Genomic DNA, 23,565 nt, shown 5'->3' on the forward strand with positions numbered 1-23,565 from the left:
ATTTTACAATTTGCATAGTACATATTTTTTTGAACAGATAAACGCTATAAAATAGAACTATATAAATTACTCCAGGTGTGGGTAATTCAAACATCTAAAGTGCAGTGTTATGGAAGAACCATTTCCTTTTCACATTCAATATCCAATAATTTTTTATATATGTATTTAGCAAACTAAACGTCTGTATGAAAACAGGGAATGGCAATACAATAATATATAAATAAAAAATAAATAGCCTTGCAGTATAAAGATATTTCTCAAAGCACTCACACACAGGCCTATTGCAATCACTTGTAGGCTACAAACTGAATAATAAAACAAGTTTAAAGGGTACATTTTCTATAAATATTAGGTCTTCGTTTTCTTTTCTGACATAGCCTATTCCAGTTCTTGTTAAAACACGCAAATTCTATGCATTTTGGGCGTTTTTTTGTGAAACCCTATGTAGGCTATTTTATCCATCAAAAGTGTGCTTTCCCTTTAATTGAGCGTGAGCAGTGCAGCAAATAGACTCGGCGCCGAAACACGCGCTTCACTGCTCGCGACGCTCCTGCTTGACGCTCACGCGCTGGCCCACTCCCGTTGTGAAAGCACTCATCGATTAACATGCACGCTGAAAAAAAAATACGCACTTGCGGTCTGAACGGACGTAATTCACGAGGTTTCCTACATGTGTGTTCCGTGTGCACGTGTGATTCTGATGTTGCGCGATGTTAATCATGCGGCGCCCGAGTGCATTTGACCGGCATAAAATCGGCATTTGTCAGACTGACCGGCCGGTCGCCGGTCACGGCCGATCACGTGAAAATCGGCCAATTCCGGTCACCAGCCCATCAATCGGTGCATCCCTAGTTCCAATGAACTGCCGTAGCCAATGCGACATCTAGTGTATATTTCTATGCACCAGTCTGTGCACACGTCACACACCAGGATGCGCGTGCGCCCTCAGATCACTTGGACGTTGCAGTGTATAAGAGTTAAAAACGATACAAATACTGTTCGTTTTCTCACACAAACCGCTCGTTTCGTGTCTTAGGCCATCAATGTGTACTTATGATGGGGAATTGTTTAATTTGGACGATGGGGAATTGTTTTAATTTGGACTCTGTGCTTGTGTTTTGAGACAGTGACCATAGACCTGCATTAAATGACTGACAGACAAGAACGGTTTGACCTAAAAATATCAAAATTGAAACTACTGCGGGAAAAAAAGACACCTACATCTTGGATGCCCTTGAGGTAAGCTAAAACATACCAAAATTTTATTTCAAAGTGAACTATCCCTTTAAGTTAAGTAAAGTTAAGTTAAGTTAAGTTAAGTTAAGTTAAGTTAAGTTAAGTTAAGTTAAGTTAAATGTCAGCAGGCCAGCAGCTGGTATTATTCTTGTTGTACGCTTAAATGAAAGACCAGCATGGGTGTCTGTTTTCAGGAAATGGGGGCGGCGTGTAAAAGGATGTCAAACTGTCTCACCTTTCACCTCTAGGTCAAAGGTCATCTCTTTAATGTCATCTTCATTTTGGATGCTAACAGTGTAGAGACCCATCTGCTCCAGTCGGATCCTGACCAGGGTCAAAGTGCTGACAAACCTGCATCAGATCCAGAGGACACATCTAATATCCTGTGGAAAGGTTTAATGTTGTTTAATGGAGGCTCTGTGTAGAGAGGGCTCATTACCGGGTCTCCTGTTCCTGTCTCGTGTTGTGTCCTCTAATAACAGTGCCTTCTTTAGACCAGCGAACGACGGGTTTGGGATACGCCTCGATCTCAACCTTTAACTCCACGTTTTCTCCCGGGTGCGCCGAGATGTTCCTGTCCAGATGTGAAGTAAGAGCCACGAAACCTCTTTCTACAGACAGACAGATGAAAATCACAGTCCATTAATACAAATGCTGCAGGAAGGGTTTATACACTGAAGTTCAAGGCTAACTATTAGAAATAGTATTATAGTATATACAATACTGTTTAAAGTTTGGGGTCAGTAAAACAATTTTTAAAGGGATATTTCACCGCTGGAAAGAGGAATGTGTATTTAAATTGGGTCATATATGAAGTAGAAATGTGTAGAAGTATAAGTTGGTGCCTTCTAGACTGAGAAAAGCCAGGAAATGTATTTTTGGCTCATGTGGATGAAAAACAACAACTCCCAGAATGCACTTGCTTCGCTGCCCTTCAAGGCCACTCCCCAGCCATGCCTACCGGTTTCAGAGGGCAGTATCGGAAGAAATGGTGCAACTAGGCTACTAGTCGACTCAAAACTGAAAAGACGCCGTTTTATCGTGAGATCCCCCTATGGGCGGGTTGAAGACATGCGGGACGAGCTCCTCCTACTGGCTGTAGTCTCTCGCCTCTGGACAAAATAAGTCTCTGGTGACGCTAAATGACGATTTTTGCGTCATCAGAGGTTGTTTTCCAGACACACAATACAGAAATCTCTCGTCTCAGGGGGACATGAGGGAGGGAAGCACGGTCATTCGAAAACACTACCGGGTTTCTACTGATACGAAGCTTAATGCTAATCGGTGAAGTATCCCTTTAAAGAAAGAAATTATTTTTATTCAGCAAGAATACATTAAATCGATCAAAATTGACAGTGAAGACTACCCTGGAAATCCAGAGTTCTCGCGAGAGCACAAGTTGAATTTGCTCAGCGAGTTACTCTGGTGTCGAGTAATGATGCTCATTACATATGCCCTTGTATCCGAGCTGCACCAATCACATCGGGTTATCTGATATAGACGGGCCAGAGGCGAGCTGAACAGATGACGACAGAGCTGTGACGTCGAAGTCATTAGTAAACATTGCAAGATGGCTATGGATGAACACCAGTTGTTTGAAACGGCTTCGGCTTTTGGCCGAAACTTGGCTTTTTGTCAACAGGAACAGAAGACGGCGCTCGCATCGTTCATTAGAAGGGTGTTTTTGATGGTTTGCCGACCGGATACGGCAAGAGTCTAATCCAGTTAGCTCCGCTGGTAGCTAAGCGTATGGGGTTTATTGGTGTGATTGGTCGTAGTGTTATCCAATTTCGTGCAGTGAGATTTTCAAATGCATGCTTGGTGCCGCCCCTCGAGCTGGGCGATTTTCATTAGTCGATGCCAGACCATTAATCTTTCAGATTTGGGTCTGGATTTCCAGGCTAAGTGAAGACATTTATTACAAAAGATTATTTTTCATATACATGCTGTTCTTTTGAACTTTATATTCATAAAAAAATCCTGAAAAAAAAAATTATTAGCACGTTTCTTAACATTGATAATAATCATAAATGTTGAACATCAAATCATCATATTAGAATGATTTCTCAAGGATCATGTGACACTGAAGACTGAAATAATGATGCTGAAAATTCAGCTTTGATCCCAGGAATAAATAACATTTTAAAATATATTAGAAACTATTTTATGTTGACTGTGTTGATATTTCACAATATTACTGTTTTTACAGTATGATACTTTATTTTTCTTTTACTTAAATAAACGTAGCCTTGGTGAGCATAAGAGACTTTTCAAAACCATTGAAAAAATCTTACCAACAGCAAACTTTCGAATGATGGTGTCAAATCCAAATTATGAAATCCTGAGCAAGACAGAATGGGTTTTGCTTGCTGCTCATCTTACATAATCTATTTAATATTCCATAAGTGTGCACTCACTCACGGCTGATAGATCATGATCTAAACGTTCAGGTGCTAAAAGCACTTTCTTCATAAACGTTGCAGCATCCTGTGTGTTGAGGCAAAATGCTGCGTGTGCAAGTGCTGCTGACACTTTAACAAAGATCTGCATTGATCTACATCAGTTCCTCTGACTCTCGTTCCTCAAGGGTTCCTGTCTACGGCTGTTTGGATGCTGTGGTTTCGTAATGTTAAATATAAACATAACTTACTCCCTTCAGCAGAAGGTGTGCATTCACACGCATCGTGACGGAGCACAAATATCACAGCCAGTTTTCCATCACAGGAGATGCTGTGAGACTGAGGGCTTGTTTTAAAGCGAGGAATGCTGATTTAATTAGTGTTTGCATCAAAGCATCATTGAAAAGAAGCCACCCAGGTTTCTGAGCTCATGCACACATCAGATGATGAAGACCGCTCTTCAACAGCTCTGCTTTTACCAGAAAACTGAGCAAATGGTTATTTTAGCATTGAGATATTATTATAGCTTTTATTAATATTTTGAATTAGTTTTTATTTTTATATTTTCTGCTTTTATTTTAGTAAAAGTATTTTAGTATTTTAGTTATTTGTGCTTTTTTTGTATTTTTATTAGTTTTAGTTTTTTTTAATACGTCCCTCTCTCTATATATATTTTTTTTTTCAGTTTTAGTTATTTTAGTACGTTAATCTAGATGAAAATGTTTTATAAAACATTTTAGAATAAAATAACATTAATAATAGAATTAAATATTATACAAAATAATCAAATAAGTAAATATCATCTATATATTTTTTATTTTATTTCATTTTTAGTTATTTTAGTATATCAAGCTAAATCTAAATGAAAATATTGTATAAAACATTTAAAAAATAAAATAATAACATTAATAATACAATTTTAAATTATACAAAATAATTACCTAATATAGTAAATAATTTTATAGTAGAAATAGTAAAAAAATAGTAAAACATTTTTTTTATTTCAGTTAAAGTTCATTTTAATTTCTGAAACTTTCATTTCAAATAGCATACGTTGTGCATGTTTTTCATTTTAATTTAATTTGAAAACAATTTACCTTTATGCATTTGGCAGACGCTTTTATCCAAAGCGACCTACATTGCATTTAAAGGTACACATTTAACATTCTTATCAGTTCAATTTTTACTCAGAAATTGTTAGAATAATAATCAAGCGTAGCGTTAGTTCTGGCAGGTCACGTTAGTCAAGCTCGCATCAGCTGATCCACCTTTCCCTATAGAAATACGACACCTATCACCCTATACATATATAAGCTCCTTCAGTGTTATCAGCAGCTATCGCGTTCTCAGGAGCTAATTACCCTCCTCCATCCCCAGCTCCTCCTCTCGTCAGTCAGGATTTGACATTCTGATTCCCCTTGAATCAGAACAATTATCAAATATGTTGTACTTTTAAATCTTGAATTAAATATATTTGCAAACACTCATGTTGGTTCTGTTCTGTTTACCCCAAGGGGGATTATTGCTGCTCTCCCTGCTCGTATCAATTCTAGGCTGCATGGATGCGCAGGGAGTTCTCGCCCAGAACGGAACCATACCGCCAATCCAAACTGTATGCTAATTGTCAATCATATTTGACGGTAGTGGTCCTGACAGAAACCCTGTTGCTGACATTCACTGATACGAGTAGCCAAACTTTATGATGTGCATTTATAGACAGAATAATGTAAACCTGATGAATCTGCTGTGTGATATCTGCAAGTCTTACCCAGAACGGTGATGTCAATACTGGCTGAAGCTGTGTGTTCCCCCACACCCTCATGCACATGACAAACATACTGTCCTGATCTGGCCAGCGAGATGTCCGTGATGTTGAGACAGGACCGCATGCTCATGGACGACAGGACGTCAGTCAAGGGCTCAATGTCCCCCTCCTGAGAGTCAAAAATAGGGGTTTGCATCAGTGTTAGAAATGTACTTTTCAATTGAGACAATTTTTGCAGAGATATACACACTGCATATATTCATTATACTGTATAGATTGTGGCGTGAGGAGCAAACGATAGACACTGTGGGACGTGGTGTCAGCCCTCAGAGAGGTGTTTATTAACATAAAAATAAACATAAAATGACCAGAAAATGTCCAAAAGGGGGAATAAAGTGGCCATGAGGATAAGGTATCCAAAAAACAGGGAATCTGTTGTCCTTGCTGTGCTGGGGCATATGACAAAGCGATTAAATTCACTCACTGCAAAAAATGTATTTCCAACTCATTATTGTTGAATTGTTTAGCAGTATAAATTTCTAAACTTTCTTAAATCAAGATATATTTTCTTGAGAAGGAATATGACATATTAAGTCTTGTTTTCTGAGAAGTAAAACATTAATACTTTTAAAAAATTGCCTAAAAGCTTGATTATTTTTCGGATTTTTAAGCATTAAGTAAATTTTGCTTAAACTTAATTTTGATACATTATAAAAAACAAGATTTTAAATCTTGTCATTTTGCATCTCAAGTAAATTTATCTTGATTTAAGAATGCTTAGATATTAAAATCCTCAAAACTTCTGTGATATTCATTATGCTGATGTGCATAAACTACAGCTACAAACTTGCTTTTGGCTTTTCACTTCTTTCCCCGTCATTTTTTGATTTATCTCTTAATAAAAACACGTGTTCCTCAGGACAACGGTCAGGGGAGAGGTGTGGCCGCACATCTTGAGGTGATTTCAACATGTGGACCTTCTTATGGGAGCTCTAAGAGCTCGAACGGAAAAACAAAGAAAACAAAGAATTTAATTTTCAGCCCACTCACGTCTTTGTTGGGAAAGTCCCAAGTGAAGAAGACGAGTTGCACGCCGTGAACGGTGCAGTTAACGTTCAGCGTCTCACCCTTTTTCAGAACCGTTTTGGAGGCGTTGATGTAGGGCTCCAGAGTCTCAGGAGCTGAAGACATGTGTGCGAAAGAAAGAACAAAAACGCTATTGTTTGACAGAAAACAAATCATCTGATGAGTTTATAAGTAGACTTGGTCCAGTCAATGATGACACAGATAATGGAGGAGAACAGATGTGTAACACATGGGCTCTCTTCATCTTTAAACCATCAATGAGCATTTTAACTCAGAACAGCTTCATTTAGCAAATAATCGCCTGTAATGTTGATACATGAACACTAAATTTGGTCATAAATGTCTGTAATATAAGGGCATTAGCAGACCTCAAGTTAATTCATATGGAAAGGAAAGAAAAATCACAAACATAAGATAAATGTTCTTAAATCTAGATAAATTTACTTGAGAGGCAAAATTACTTCAGATATTAAGTCTTAATCGTTTACTGAAAAAATTATCAAATTTAAGAAAGTTTATGCCTAAAACAAGAAAAAACATATCTGCCAATGGGGTCAGAAAAAGAAACTTAATTCAAACGGAAAACTATTTTATTTTTCTGACCCCATTGACAGATATTTGTTCTTGTTTTAAGCACAATATCACTAAATTTTAACTTAACTTTCAGTCTTACTCACTCTCAGACTTCCAGTTTCTGTCCCTCCATAGAAAGCTACACAACTGATACTCTGACGCTTCATAAAGTTCATAAAGAGATTGTAAAACTAAGAGAAAGGAGAGAGAGTGATAGAGCAGATTCAAAGGATAAAGATTATTAGGAGGCCATGATTGATAAGGGCCAATGGAGGGAATTTGGCCAGGACAGCAGGGTTACACCCCTAGTCTTTATGAGAAGTGCCACATGATTTTTGATGACCACAGACAGTCATGACTTCAGTTTAATGTCTCATCCAAAGGACAGACCATTTAAGAATGTTTAATTTTTTACTGGAAAACAAGACAAAAGTAGTAAAGTACAGCAATTAAATGAAATGATCAGCAAACATTTGCTTAAGTGTCTCAATATATCAAACTTTACTCAGATTTGCAGTCTGCAAGTCAGGGATCTCAATGTGCACTCTATCATTTCTCATTCTGTATTTCATATTTTATAGCTCTACACTCTTACTGAATGATGACTAGTGACTCATTTGAGTCTGCTTTAATTCCTGAGAAACACTGATTCCAGACAAAGTTGATACTTAAAGGGGTGGTTGATTATGATTTCACTTTTCTAACTTGAGTTAGTGTGTAATGTTGCTGTTTGAGCATAAACAACATCTGCAAAGTTACGATGCTTAAAGTTCAAAGCAAAGTGAGATATTTGCTTTTAAAGAAATTGTTTTTTAAGGACTACAACAAACGGATGGGACTACACGACATTCCTCCCGGGTTAGAGACATCACTAACCCTAAAATTTACATAAACCCCGCCCCCAGAACGCGATTTATAGATTATCATGACAGAATATGCTAATCAATGACTAGAAGATAACTACACATAAGCTACATAAATTCATCAACTAACCATTCAGAAATGTCCTGTTGCTTTCTACATGTTGACACTTCAGTCTCTCCAGATTGTCTGACTCCAGTTTGAACATAAAAGGCTAAACGTTTTTGAAATTTTCAGTGCATGTCTGTGTGAGGTAAAAAGACACAATCTGTTGAAGCTCCGCCCCCTGTGCCAGGAGCAGCAGCTCATTTGCATTTAAAGGGACAGACACAAAAAGGGTCTGTTTTTTTTAGCTCACCCTCAAAAAGTGACAATTTTAACATGCTTTATAAAAATGTCTGTGGGGTATTTTGAGCTAAAACTTCACAGACACACTCTGGGGACATCAGAGATTTATTTTACATCTGGTGAAAAGGGCATTATACCACCCCTTTAAATGAAGCTTGACTGCGAACTCCAGTAAATCTCCTGAGAAACATCAAAAACAAAAAAAATGACCCTTTTCAAAGCTTAAAAGAGCATTTGAGCAAATATACCAAATATACTGAAGACGTAGAATGGGATGGACTCTTTCTCCTGGCCGTTCAGCTCTCCTCTGCATATGTAGTTTCTGTCGTCCAGGGCAGCGGTGAAGCCCACACTGGGGTTGTACGAGCCCTCCACCACCATATCTGTGTCTTTCTCGTACAGCGTGACGTTTATCGACGGGTCCGTCACCAGACACGGGATCGTGCTTTCCTCTCGCGTCTTAGTCACCATACTGTGATCGTTCTTGAGGAACCACACCTCAGGATCTGAGGAAGACAGAATTAATAAATCAATGTGTGAACAAATAAATGCATGAGTGAATGAACAAACAAATCAAATGAATGAATGCATGAATGTGAGAATCAATAAATACACGAATGTGTGAGCGAACAAACGAATAAATCAATGTGAGAATCAATAAAGTGAATGATGACATCACTGTTTTTTGCAGAGCTGAATCGAACTCATTTAATAATTGATGAACTTTACGGTTATTGAACTGAACTGAATCAACACTGAACTGACTTAAGCTGGACAATGACAATAGTCTTTTTATCACTACTTTACAAGCGGTTTTGAAACAATCTGTACTGTATAAAGCGCTATATAAATCAAGGTGACTTGACTTGATTGTGTGAGTGATTAATGAACTAATCAATGGAAGAATCAATAAGTGAATGAATGTGTGGGTGAATGAACAAACAAAAATGAATGTGCGAATCAATAAATGAAAGAATGTTTAAATGAGTGAACAAATGAATAAATGTGCAAATCAATATATGAATGAATGTGTAAGTGAAAAAACTAACAAATAAAACAATGTGAGAGTCGATAAATTAATGAATGTTAAGGGATTGAAACTAAGAGTCAATTTGAGAATTAGTAAATGAATGCATGAGTGAATGAACAAATCGAACAATTGAATGAATATGTGAGTGAAAATTAATATGAGAAAATCACATTCAAAACTACCTAAAAACGTCAATGTTTTTAATGTTAACATTTACCGTTCAAATCTTAAAATGTTCAAATATAACTTGCCTGACTTGTAGTCTATGAGTATTAATGAACCAATTTTGAATATTTTCGTGAGTAACACACACTGATGCTCTTACCAGGCACAAAGACAGCCACCTCTCTGGTCTCATTTGTCCCGTTCTCGGAGCACACGTAAACCCCGGTGTGTGTCCACGTCACCTGCTCCAGACTCAGAACACTGGACGTGGGACTTCGCGCCTCGGTGTGAAACGCCGGGGCATTCTCCTCCCGCTTGTAGTGCCAGGTGACGTTCCTCCAGCCGGAGCAGGTGATGGTGAAGGAGGAGTTGATGGAGAGGATGACCTGTGGAACGCTGGGATTGAGTTCCAGACCTGAACCTCCCAGACAGAGCAGAACCAAACCTGCACACACACACCAGCATGAGGGTTATTGCGCAACAAACTACCGTCTTCTGTAAAACAGGTTGCATCGCTTCCGTTTCAGGTCGTTTGTATGTGCTTTGTTTTTACCCAAGATGAGCAGAGATGAGCATAACCAATGTCCATTGATATCTAAAAGATTTCATTTTTATTTTTATCACTAACATTTAGATATTTAAATCAATTAAAAACTCTAACAATGAAAAGAACTAGCTAGGTTAGCTGATTGCCTTTAAAAAGTCCATAGATATCGCCGTCAGTTCGAACTGCCTTTAACACTTTCTCCAACAAGCGGATGCGATGAGACCCGGTTTCCTGTTTGTTCATGTGACATTTGGCACTTCACTTCACTAAAACTTCACTACTGCTCTACATTAACTTATAAAAAAAAGGTTCCTTAATGAGAGTAATGGGATTAACAAGTTTTGTAGCTATTTTTTTCAAGACACTACAGACTAGTGGAGAGAAAACATCCAAAATAAGTGTTTATTTTATTAAACTTTATCTATTTGCATCTGTAGATTTCAGTTACACAACATATCTCAAAAGGTTGTGAGCTTTTTCTCCTGCACTGATTCACAAATCTCCACTTACTTGGGGGTAATTTGATGTGTGATTAATTAATCTCCACATTGTGTAATTAATTAGATTTAAAACTTGAATCCCTTTCTTTTAATACAACACATTTGTCTTATTATACTGTGATTAATCAACAGGGGAAGCATGATGATATCTACCAGCTGTCTTGACTTGAAACAGCTTTTTAAGCTACAAAATATCTTCATGTGAGAATCTATAAATTAGTTTTCCAAATCGGTTAATGTTTCAGACATTTTTGATTAGAAATGATTTTTTAATAACCAAAAGTGTCAAATAAGCAATAAAAGAAACTGTTTTTTGAGTTCTGTAGATTAAACACAGAAGCCGTCGAGAGTCAGGCATGAATACACTGAGCTTTATGTCGGGTTTATTTGGCTAAGTCATTATTTTGGGGTTTGTTTAGTCTGTTACCTGTTGTCATGGCAGTCAGTTGGAAGCGGCTGATGGTGAAACTCTTCATGCTGTCTTCCAGAGCAGGACACGTTTAGACTCTGCAGACGGAGGAAAAACAACTCAGGATTGATTCGCCTCAAAGCCAAAGGAAACGGCAATCTTACTCAACTTACCTCAACATTTATTTTTACAAAAGAGAATATTCCTCAGTTTGTTATATTCCTCTAGCGAAGCCCTTTTAAAAACTCATGCGCATGAAAAAAATATATACAAAGAGTTCCTGACTGTATTTCCACGTCATGCTCTTTAATTTTCTTGCATATCTACATTCAACGGACTGGATGTGCTGCTTGTGTGTCCATCGCTGTGGAATAACACACGGGTCGCTTCTCACACAGGCTTCAGAGAGGGACACACATGCCTGACTGCACACAAACAGAAGCATGTTTCACAGACGCTCTTATTGTTGCATTTTTCACTGCGGCACATTCACTGGCATTTACTACGGTAACGATGAGCTTCCCAACAAAACAACAGCTTAATAAAAATTACATTAATAAAATATTTTACTGTATCATTTATATACTGTAGATATAAACAAAGAAATAAACAAAAAATAACAAAAAATAAATAAAATTAATGAATGAATAAAAATAAAAATAAAATAACAAATCAAATTAAGATTCAATAATTGAATGCATGCATTATTAAAGGAACGAACAAATCAATGTGAGAATCAATAAATGAATGAATGTGTGAGTGAATGAATGAACAAAAATGAATGTGCAAATCAATAAATTAATGAATGCTCAGTAAGAGTGAATGAACAGAATCAATGTGAGACTAAATAAATGAATGTGTGTGTGAGTGAATGAACAAAAGTATCAATGTATTAATTAAAAAAACTATATAAAACATCAAAATTAATACAATGACAAATAAAATAAAAAATAAAAATAACAAAACAAAATAAAATATAAATAAAATATTATATAAATATATAAAAAATTCATAATAAGTAAAATAAATAAAATCAGCTGAAGGATGACGTACACACTTAACTTGAATCCGTGGTGTTAAAACTTAGAGGTTTGATGACATCATACCTCTGCAATAGTACTAGTAAGGATTGACTTACACCACTAACAAAGACTGAAAAACTTGATAAATGTGTTTATATGTGCTCCTGAAAGCACAAATAAACAATTAAAGTTTACAGGATCTGTCCAATTATGAGAGATCTGATCCCTTTTAAGGTGTTTTAGGGGTGAAAGGTCACAACGAGCCAAATCCAACAGGATAAGTGTGTGTGTGTGTGTGTGAGTGAGTGAGTAAACACAGGGGTTGATCGGACGGGGCTGTTGTGGGTGGAAATGGATGGATGGGTGGGGTGGAGTGGGGGTGGGTGTTTTGGAGGTCTGGAAACAGTTAAAGCTGGATCACTGGGTGCAAAACCAGTGTGGGAAAAACCAGAGAGGGCGGAAGAACATATCGCGGAGAAGAGGCGGAGGGCAAAAAAAGCGGAGGAGGAATCCTTCGAGGGAGTCGCTGGAAAAAGAGTGAAATGCTTAACTCTGGAGAAATGTTCTTAACTGATAAAATATGTTTGGTAGGGTGATCTAATCATTGGTATTTTTAGCCACACAATTAAACTCGATGTTCTCAAGTGTTGCTTCATGAAATAAAGCAGATTTCAGGAAGAAATAACCTTTCTGCCCTCATAAACCTCAATGTAGTATTTTTCTTATTCGTTTTTACTCAAACTGTATTAGACCTAACAGCAGAACAGTAAACACATACACTTTATATTGAAAACATTTTCCAACCAGGCAATAACTGTTGTGTCTTTTAAAACTATCATCACTATCTCACCGGAGCAATCAAAATCAACCATCCCTCACAAATCCTGCGAGACGCCCATTAAGACTCTCTCTCTCTCGTCACTTATATGCTGAACTTCATAAAAACGCACTTCATAAAATGCTGCCGGTCCCTCAGGAGCGACGTACAGAAGAGAACAAGGAGCCTTAAGTGCTGTTATAGTTGCTTTAGGAGGAGTTTGTCCAGTGTGTATTCCCAGAAAAGACTTGGAAACTTTCTCATGATCTCCGATACACAGGGGACGCACACAGAGACCCCAGGAGTCATGCTTACACATACACATCATTGTGAGTCAATGAACCATTTAAATCCTTATGAAAATGCATACAACTATTTTGAAGGAATCGAACAGTCAATGCAAGTAAAAATAGGCCATTTTAAAATGAGAAGCATCAGGTTTAGTGAGCTGCAGTTACTCCTCTAGCTTTATAATGTGCTGAGTCCTCTGAAAGCTGCAGCGAGACCAAGAGCGACAGAAAAAAACATAACATCTGAAAAAAAGGAGAGATGAATACGGTGGAATATTTCGCTGCCAAGCAGCCCAGCAATGAAAAGAGCTTTGAATCAAAGCCTTTCAGAGGGAGAGTGAGAGAGAGAAATTCTGGCTAAAAAACAGAAGAAGAAGAATATGAAACACTAAAGAACGGTAGCTCTGAAGGAAAGAGAGAGAGAGAGGCCAGAATAAGGCTGAGGTCCATGTCAGAACGGGCTCTTTTTCATGCTAACGTCTCTCTGGGCTCTAGAAAAGCTTCACTGTGGCCAACCTGCGTCAGAGAGACCACAGACTCATGCAGAAGCCATCAGATCACTGAAAAGAGCTCAAGCTAAAACAATTATACTACAGAATACAATGGAAATCTAATGCTGACACTGTCATCCACCCTCGCCTGGCACTGTTGACTTCATACATTAAATAAGCATGCATGACAGAAACACCAGCAATACAACATGAAAAGACAGAAATCCTTCAAGAATGCAGGTGAGATCACAGTATAACTGTTTTAGGTGGTTGCCAGGGTGTTGCTATGCAGTTGCTACAGCATACTAAGCACTTTATAGTGTTGCTATGTGTTTTTTAAGGTGTCCTGGGTGGTTGCTAAGGCATTCTGAGCATTTTATAGTGTTGCTACATGCTTTTTAAGATGTTCTGGGAGGTTGCTAGGGTGTTACTATGCATTTGCTAAAGTGTTCTAAGCAATTTAGTATGTTGCGGTGTGGTTTTAAGGTGTTCTGGATGGTTACTAGGGTGTTGCTGTCAGTAGTCAAGTTTGTAGCAGTTCAATTTTAAAGAGTTGCTGCACAGTCTTAACAACATTCTGGGAGGTTGCCAGGGCATTGCTATGAAATAGCTGAGTGTCCAAAGCATTTTAGAGTGTTGCTATAAGGTTTCTAAGGTGTTCTGGGTGGTTGCCAGTAAATTGTTATGCAGTTGCAAAGGCTTTCTAAGCATTTTAGAGTGTTGTTATGCAGTTTTAAAGATATTATGGGTGGTTACCAAGGCATTGCTATGCGGCTTATAATGCACTGTAAGCATTTTTGAGAGTTGATGTGAGGTTTCAAAGGCATTCTGGGTGGTTGCTAGGTAGTTTCTTACTGTCTAGTCATGGTGAACACTAGTTATATGGATGGTTGAGTCAAATAGCTCTATCATTCTATCATATGATATATTGGTCTACTTAATATAAACAGATGTAGTGTCTGAGTGTCTTTAGAGAGTGTGTGTGTGTGGGTGATGGGATGGGAACCGTGTGCTCGTCTGACCCTTCCCAGCATCCCCAGCTCCTGCTAACACTCTCAAATGTGTCATTTTGTCACACAACAGAAACATCCCATAATTCCCACCAGACGTAACACGGCTTCCGCAAGGACCGTCGTTCCTGCACCCATATAAACTACCCCCAAGCTGCTCGTCTCTGCTGGGATTATCTTTGTACGGGAGATTGTTTTCCTTAAACATCTGGCAGCGCCGCACTGATGAAGTGGGAGCCAGTTTGGGGGGGGGGGGGGTATAGTCACCAAAACTGCTGTCTGTTCTTCTGCACGGACTCCTGGGAAACATACACAGCCTTAAAAGAAAAGTGGGAAAAAGAAAAACAAAGGCACTGAGAAAAGAAACAATTTTAGATGTTGTTCTTTGCATTCAGCTGCAGGGCCTCCTGCTTCCTGTGTGTGTTCGGGAACATGTGTATAGATTCAGCGTGGGTGTGTGAGAGACACGCAGACCAGCAAGACCAGGAATAAAATCATCCAAAAATCCCCCTCGGACACCAGGGCTCCTGAAATGTTGCGAAACACAGAGTGTGTCCGCTGCTGTCCTCTCCGTGTGGTGATGAGACAACACATTCACAGTACACATTAAGGGAACTAGACTCAGGAACTAGACTATGCACTTTTAAAAAGTATTACTAGAGCCATTCCTTGAGGATTTGAATTTTTATCATCAATGGATTTTTTTCTTTGTCTGCTTGTTTCTTTTCTGTGAATGCATATACAGTACATGCTTTTCTTTTCTGTAAAGCACATTGTTAACACCGGCTAAAATGCTGCTATATAAATAAAGCCTTGCTTGCTTACTTATGTGTTCTAGATGGTTGCCAGGGTGTTGCTATGCAGTTGCCAAAGTGTTCTGAGTGGTTGTTTGACATTGCTAGGTGGTTGCTAGAGCATTGCTTGGCAATTCCTATGCTATTTTGGGTTGATAGCATGATGCTGAGCAGTTGCTAGGGTGTTTTGGTATAAACATCTCAGACAGTGTTGACTCAGAGCTCCATTAAAAGGGTGTTGATCCAAAAAGGACAATTCTGTCATAATTTATTCACCCTCATGTCACTCTAAATCTGCGGAACTCAAAAGAAATATTTTGAAGACTGCTAGGGGCATTTCATTGCATGCACAAAAAAAAAAGAAAAAAAAAATTCCACAAAAGAGAGCAAGCCATACAGGTTTGAAACAACATGAGGGCATGAGTAAATAATGACAGAATGTTCATTTTTGGGGACCAAACTCTTTAAGTCTCCTGAACAATGAAAGAGCAACATTTGAGCAATAACATCTTTCGATGTGTAAAAGTATTTGAGTAACAGAACTTCACTACTATAAACACATACTTTATTTAAATAACCATAGCATGAATCAAAATAAGAAAAATCTCAGTTTATTCTTTTCAAAATCAACTTTTAAGTACTTATGTACAATTGAATGAACATTGAATGATGGAAAATTGTTTAATATCACTCAATGTTTTTTTTTTAATTGAGTAAAATGTTTGACAAAGTATTTGTGTATCTAGGCTATGTCTGTTCCCTATTGAAATTTATATCCGAGTGAAATGGCTTCTCGAACAAGAAAATATGTAGGGTGGAACTTGATTTTGTCCGTGAGGAATTGATTGGATTGGTTGTGGTTTGCTATTGGTGGATCTCATGTGAGTGACAGGTTGTCCCGCCCTCACGCCAGTAAACATCATCAGAGAAGAGAAGAGATGAGAAGAGAAGTTTTTTTTATTAAAGAGGACACATGACAATAATGAGGTGGATGTATAATCATTTATAATAAACACTGCAATATTCCATAAAAAAAGTGTCAATTTTGATTTCAATGTGACTTTAACTTAAGTACATTTCTCAGCTCTTTATTCACCTCTGATCATCTTCCCCAGAGCAAACACGTTTAAGACAGAGTCAGCAGATTTGATGACCAGCACATACATTAAGTGTATGGAGCTCTAATATTATTATAGAGTATACCGTACTTCCCTCACTTTATGAACACTGGAGAGAGGACTGACGCAGCGAGAGGACTGACCCCAAACCATTCATCACATCTAATCTCACCGTACAAAAGGTTTACAGGCTCTTATCGCTAGTTATGAAAAAAGCAGCATGGTCTCGGGCCAAACACAGAGATGGTTATCTATCTGGAGGACGGCCAGCTCCTACACGTGTGCGCACACATATGTAACTCTCATCCCGTCTTCCTGTTCTCGATTAGCATTTATTAAAGGTGGGCGCTGCTTTAGGATCAGCCCTCCCAGAGCTAAACTTTTGGCACAGGCTGTGGGAAAACTGATCCAGTGTGTCCCTGTTAAAATAAACGTTTCTCTTTTTCTATCCCTGCTTTCCCCTGGGATGATGAGACGGTGATGTCGATCCCCAAACCCCCATCAACTCCCTCAGCGAACAACAAAACACTTCTAGAGAGGAGTTTGCAGATATTTCATAACTTTACAATGGAAAAAAAAGACAAAACCCACCAATTTACAATCTTAGTTGAATCTTGTTAAGATCTGTAATACGAATCAAAGACTTTTTACTACACTGTAAAACCCAACAAGTTAGGATAACTCATTTTAGTCGCGGAAACCGATTGCCTCAATCCCTTTAAAGGGGTAATTCACCCCAAAATGAAAGTTGAAGTTGAAAACATTTGTGTGATTTCCAACAGGAGATGCAGAAACAAAGAAGAAAGTAAAAACAAAGCATTCCAAGCACAGTTTCACACTGTCCAGAAAAACATCCACTCCCATTTCTTGCTGTTTTATTAAACAGACTGTTTCGGCTCTAATGTCTGATTGGATAAATCATATTTAAATTCATTGTAAATTAACAAATACACACACTAGTAACCTTATATTTATATTAGAATCTAAATTCAATATCAAAAATATTGAACACTTTAATCTATAAACAGTTTACAGTTAAACTAATTACAAAAATTGGCAGAAAACTGTTTATTATTATTATAATTATGGTAACACTTTTGTTCTCTTTGCTAACATCAGACAACTGAATAAGTTAACATGAACTAACACTTCAAATTATTCTAAAGCATTTATTAATATATTTTAAAATGTACTATTATTAAAATCAAAAGTAGGTATTAATATTATTTAATGGAATTGAAATGAACCAACAATAAACAGTTGGCTAGTGTATTAACTAACATTAACTAATGGGACTTTATTGTTAAGTGTTATAAAAATATTCACTGAATATTGGTGTTTCAAATAATTTCATGGCTGAATTACAGGTTTTGCCAAACCTAAATCTTTGTTTTAGTCTTGATCTTGATTTTGTTTTTGGGATCTACTAGAATAGGTTTTCATGCTTGAATGTTCAAAAAGAAAAACACAGTATTTTTTACATATTGTTCATTGTTGCAGCTCCTCTCTTCCCAGTCTGTCAGTAAAGCTCTGTTTAGTTCCTGTCTCTATGAAGCCCCTCATTCCAAAAAGTGCAATGTGCTCTGATTGGTCGGCTGGACCAGCATATTCTGATTGGTCAACCGCTTCAAGTGTGTTTGTGAAATGTCCCGCCCCTTACCATAACCGAGAGTTTCAACACACTATTAACTCAATCAGGCCCCGCCCCCTATATTTTGCGTATGCCTTTAAATATTAATTATTTAAATGAGGAATATTGTGACGTGTTTGTTCCAGGAAGAAAACTCAAGACTACAATCGAGGCATTTCAGGGAGTTCAGAAACTGCTTACTAATATACAAAATAACTCCCTTTGGATTGACTTTGTGCTTTGTAACTTTGAAGACGTTTTTTCATCCTCAAAAAAATAACTCCCATTAAATGACTTGCGCAACAACAGCAGGAAATGGTTCAGCACAAACTCAAAACATTGAAAAACAGAAACATAGAAAAAGACCAGAGATGGGGATTGTTGTAATATCTGAGATGAGTGGACGAACTCTTAACATTTTATTTCTACAGCATGTACTACTTTTCTACTACTGCCTGTTTCCCTTTTTCTACAGACCATCTTGAAGCCCTTTCACTTTGTTCCTCCAACACTGTCCATCTCTGTCATGGTTATCCTTGGTTAGTTTAGTTTCCCACTACCTAAAACCACAAGAGACGAGCAAGATATTTTCCAATCACCCTCTTACTCAAATTCGGTCAACACTAAGTAGACCTAAAGTCTACTACTCATGTAAGCTGATCTCATCTTCTACACACTCTCTTTAACAAGGTTCAGTGGGGTTCAGTAAAGAACTCTAGAATTCTTGACTCAATTTTATGTCCAAAAAAGTTCTATATAAGGAGAAATGTCTTAAACGGGGCATGAACTGGATTATTTTATTATTTTATAATGCTTCCTGGGGTGCCCTTATAATGTTATTATGATTGTTACATCAAAAAAAGTCATAATTTAGAAATAAAAGGCATTTTTCCAAGCCTGATTTTAGCCTCTGATTTGAACGCTCTGGTTGAAAGGCAAAAAAAAAAAAAAAAAAGCAAACAGAACCCATTATAATCAGTGACGCTGTCTACACTGGATACAGATGACTATACAGATGTGTTTTCAGTTTCTGATGTACTTACTCCACGCACTTGAGTCAGTCCACAACAGGACAAATGGAAGAGTGAAAGAGCGTTCGTTTTAAGCGTCCAGTTTAAACAGCTCATTAGTGTCTCTGAACAGACTTCAGAAGGATACTAGTATCGGAAACAAGTGGATGGTTTATTCAGTGGCGTCCCGGATCGTGTCAGAGGAGCATATGTTTGTTCGGAGCATTTAGTTTTGTCAGTGAAGCACAGTGTAATGGAGAGATAGCAAAGCAACTTTTGTTGAAAGATGAAGCAGCCAATTGCTGGATCTGACAGCAGCTGCATCATAAACTGTAAGTAAATGATTTCATAATGCTTTGTCTGTAAATGACGGTTTTAAATGGATAATGTTTTCAAAACACTTGCATGCAATAGCGAGTGGGCGTTGATACAGTTTCCTATGCAATGACAGTAGCTTATCATAACAAACAGTGGCCGTTTACTGACAAGCATTAAAGGAGCCGCCCCTTAAAAACACATCATTTCAGACAGTCAGAATGAAGGTTGAAAATAATCGTTTTTCTGCATATCTATTTGTTTTTTGTGTGTGCAAAACACTTTATTACCATTATAAGTGAACCTCAAGGAACATATAAAAAAAACATAAGTGAATAAATGAAATAAATAAAGAAAAGTAAATACTATGAATACTAAGACTAATGGTGCATTAATGTTAGAATTACCAGTATTATGAGTTTCTGACTAATCAAAATCATTCAGATCTTTGTCTAACTCATACACTGTAAAAAATTGTTTAGAAGTTTAAAATAATGTATGCTTTACAAGAAAAAACGAATTCAGTTTTTCGACAGCAAAATTTAATGATTAATTCAATCTGTTATTTGTAATTATTTGTAAAATTTACTAGCAATTTCTGAGTTAAAGACTATACACCAATTATTATTTTTTAAGCGAGGGAAAATTAATTTTGATAAAGCGTCTCCCCTTTGATCATTGTGGTATCATATAAAAACAAAAAATCAATAGCCATGTAATTATGATACGTTTTGTTCTTCAACATTTAGCAAGATAATACAATGGTGAATTAGTGTAACAATTAAGCATTTTGATCAAATTAACAATAAAGCAGTGCATAGATTCTTTTTGGTAAACAGTTTCTATGTCTAAACAAAATCTCTGAATTGTCACCTCATAATTAAATGCAATTGTAAGATCCTCTGAATTCAGTCAGTTTGTTTTCATGTCGTAATAATGTACAATGTAAAAATATATTTTTCAAAGCAGCAAGTAAAACAAAGATTATTGGAATATGTTTTACAAGAGAATTCTATAAATACTTAAAAATTTCATGTTTAATGTAATGCGTTACTGATAATTTACTAGCAATTTCTGAGTGAAAATTGTTTCTACAGCCATGTTTTTGGGGCGTATGGGCTGACAGCGTGTCTGGGGTTTCAGGCTGCTGGTTTGTAAAAGCATCTGTGAGGAGTGCAGAAATAAGTGTGGTGAGGAGGAGCAGCGAGTGTGTTTCATGTGGGAGGCAGCATCACTCACATTAACTGTTCTCTCCTCTCAACTCATTAAGGATGAATTGTTATGGAAAAAAAGCATTTAGAAACATCCCACATTAAACAGGCGAATCCACAAGTTAAAGTTCGCCTCCTTTTTCTCCCGGTTTCTCGTAATTCTCCAAAGCACTGCACAATTTTGACTTTATGGTCGTGTTTATAACTTTTCGGGCAGACTTCGAGTGACTCGGAGCCAGAGAGATGTCACCAGAGAATGCCAGAAAGTTCCATTCCGGATGCTGAGGAACTGGGAAAAGCTGCAGCCTGAAGCTATTGGCCACATCTGGAGTTTCAGACCCTTTCCCAAACACAGATGCTGAAGCCATTAAGGGCGCGATGAAGCACTGCGACACAACGTCTAACATCGTCCACACGACGTCAGTAGCTCAATGTGTTTTTGATTGACAGGAGAGTATTTGCTGTATTCTTTTAATGTAAATGTAATAAAAATTGCTATGCATGTTTTGCATGATATTCATTTTTAAACGAATTCCCTCAAGCAATTGAGGACACTAGAAAGACTTCAGCGTTGAGCAAAATTCAGAATTGAAGAACCGACTCCTTTTCAGTTCATGAGCGTGCATTTAAATTTAATTGGCAACAGTGCACTGGAAGTTGAATTGTAATGACAGGAAGAGGAATTTACTGAACTTAAATTCAACACAGCTAATGCATTTTGGTCTATAGATGTGGCTCGCATCTCTCCTTCAGTGCACATCTCTGGAATTTTTTTTCACCTGGTTTATGGTCCAGCAGGTGAAAAGTTTTTTTTTTTTTTTTAAAGGCACAATATGTAACTTTTTTGCTTTAAAATTAGCAAAAATCACTATATCTATGTTATATATTTTTTATAGTTGTGTACTTACATCATCCCGACTGTTTCCAACAACTTTCAAACCAGGAGAAATTTTAATTTAATTTTTAGACACGGCACGTTTCTTTATTTCCATTTTGTCGCAGTCAATGGCGTCATATCCGCGTTGTCCCTGGTTTCCGCTCGTGCTGCCATGGTGACCAGAGCTATGAGCAGAGCCCTCTGATTAACCAAAGCGACAGACGTGGACAATTGTTTAGTTCGCAATGTCTATTTGCACGCTGTTGTTGTTTCGTTCAAACATTACGGACCATGGCAAGCAGACTTTGGATAAAAAAGAGAACTAAAACGAGAATCAATATCAGCGCAGTGTTTTCGAGATGCCTAGAGCTCCCATAGACAGTATATAAACGAGAGCTCCACGTCCGAGACTTTGACCGCTCCTACATGTACTTTATTAAACAGGTGAGCACATTTACATAATACTAATCAATTTTATATAGTTCAACAATGATAAAATGTTATAATAGGATCTGTATGTTATTCTAATGTTGATCTAGCTTACTGCTAGTCTCATACAGACAAACTAACACATACATTTTAACACATTCAAATGCAGTTTAGTGTGATAATGTAATGTTAGACCAAGTGAAACAGCGCTGCGTTAACTCACAAGTTTAATTTGTCTAATAAACTGACCTGTGAGTAGTAATTCTGCGTGTAGTTCGGTAGAATGAAATGTCCGTATTCCTTTTATATCTGCGGGAGCTCGCGACGGGTGTGGAGCTGATAGCTGTCTCTTAGCAATCCCGAACTGCTTCATATCACAGTCATGATAAAAACATTGATGTATTCAGTCAACCATAAACATTATTATTTCGTCGGCTTGACGTTGACGACAACATCCATAATTCTTAGCATGTGTTGCGTCATCAAACTACGCCTTTGTTATTGTAAAGAGGTTAGCGACCCCTAGTGGAGAAAAATTCCATACTGTGGCTTTAACAAAACACCAACCGTAAGTTAACTATGACCAACAAGTGATGCGTGCCTTGGTAAACACCACTAAACAATGACTAAAAAAGCCAAAGATGGAATGACTCTGAAAGATAATACAGTCACAGTCAAAAACATAAACTCATCAAACCAAACCCCAACCCGTCGAACACCCCCACATCAGAAACACTCATCGAGAGACAGCTTTAAATGATTACAGCTCACACTCGGACTCACGGTTCAACCAGCCTGCTATCAGAGCAACAGAGAAGGAAAGGAAATGAAGGATGAGGAAGTGGCTTTAGCATTCCTGTGGTGATGGAGGGATGATGAGCGTAAGACCAGAAACACACTCGACACAAGTACACTCTGCAAGTGTGCAATCTCAAAGTGATACTTAGGGCCATTTTTAACAGCTTGATCCAGCGCAAACCCTCAAACTACTGTCAGGATTTTATCAAAACCATGCAGTGAAAAATTGGAGCTGAAAAGGCGTGGACACAGTTATTTTTGCGGCTGATCTTATTGCATATTTTGTTGGAGTTTCCCTTTCAGATGCAAAATTTATGGGAGGGGAGAGTATTTAAAATAATCATGCAAAGGGATTCACTAAGGTTTGGGCTCGTCAATTTACTGGTATTTACACCATTATTTACCACCCCAAAAAAGCAAGTCTTAAACCAGACACTAATTTGCTGTTCTTATGGTAGATTGTGGTCATTATGTAAATTATCCGTTGCGTCGGTGCTCTTTAATTTGCCAGTCGTTAGTAGATCACGAGCAGAACTTTCCACTCCCATTGGCACTTTTTTGGAATTGCGCTGTGTTAATTTGCCCTGTTTAGTAAACCTGACCCTTAATGTGCCTTAAAGGAACACGCCGACTTTTTGGGACTTTAGCTTATTCACCGGATCCCCCAGAGTTAGATAAGTCCATACATACTCTTTTCATCTCAGTGCGTGCCGTAACTCTGTCTGACGCACACACCGCTAGCCTAGCTTAGCACAAAGACTGGAGGTAAACGGCTCCAGCTAGCATAATGCTCCCAATAAGTGACAAAATATAGTTTGTATAGTCATAGCGTGT

At 37.7% G+C, this 23,565-nt stretch overlaps 1 protein-coding gene across 3 annotated transcripts in view; it reads right to left on the reverse strand.

The window, feature by feature from the left end:
- The window catches only part of pdgfrb (platelet-derived growth factor receptor, beta polypeptide), a 47,249-nt gene that overhangs the window by 17,959 nt on the left and 5,725 nt on the right, over positions 1-23,565 (reverse strand). For 2 of the 3 annotated variants that reach the window (XM_081382734.1, XM_081382736.1), the window contains 7 exons: positions 10,938-11,017; positions 9,624-9,908; positions 8,517-8,774; positions 6,451-6,581; positions 5,404-5,569; positions 1,676-1,847; positions 1,472-1,587 (listed from right to left, as the gene is read on the reverse strand). In XM_081382734.1, the coding sequence (XP_081238860.1) occupies positions 1,472-1,587; positions 1,676-1,847; positions 5,404-5,569; positions 6,451-6,581; positions 8,517-8,774; positions 9,624-9,908; positions 10,938-10,986 (1,177 nt within the window). In that variant the 5' untranslated portion in view covers positions 10,987-11,017. Of the gene's footprint in view, positions 1-1,471; positions 1,588-1,675; positions 1,848-5,403; positions 5,570-6,450; positions 6,582-8,516; positions 8,775-9,623; positions 9,909-10,937; positions 11,018-11,092; positions 11,345-23,565 lie in introns of all 3 variants that reach the window. The other variant, XM_081382735.1, reaches the window with a different exon arrangement.

The sequence above is a fragment of the Scardinius erythrophthalmus genome (assembly GCF_964197995.2).
Source record: "Scardinius erythrophthalmus genome assembly, chromosome: 13".
NCBI classification, from domain to species: domain Eukaryota; kingdom Metazoa; phylum Chordata; class Actinopteri; order Cypriniformes; family Leuciscidae; genus Scardinius; species Scardinius erythrophthalmus.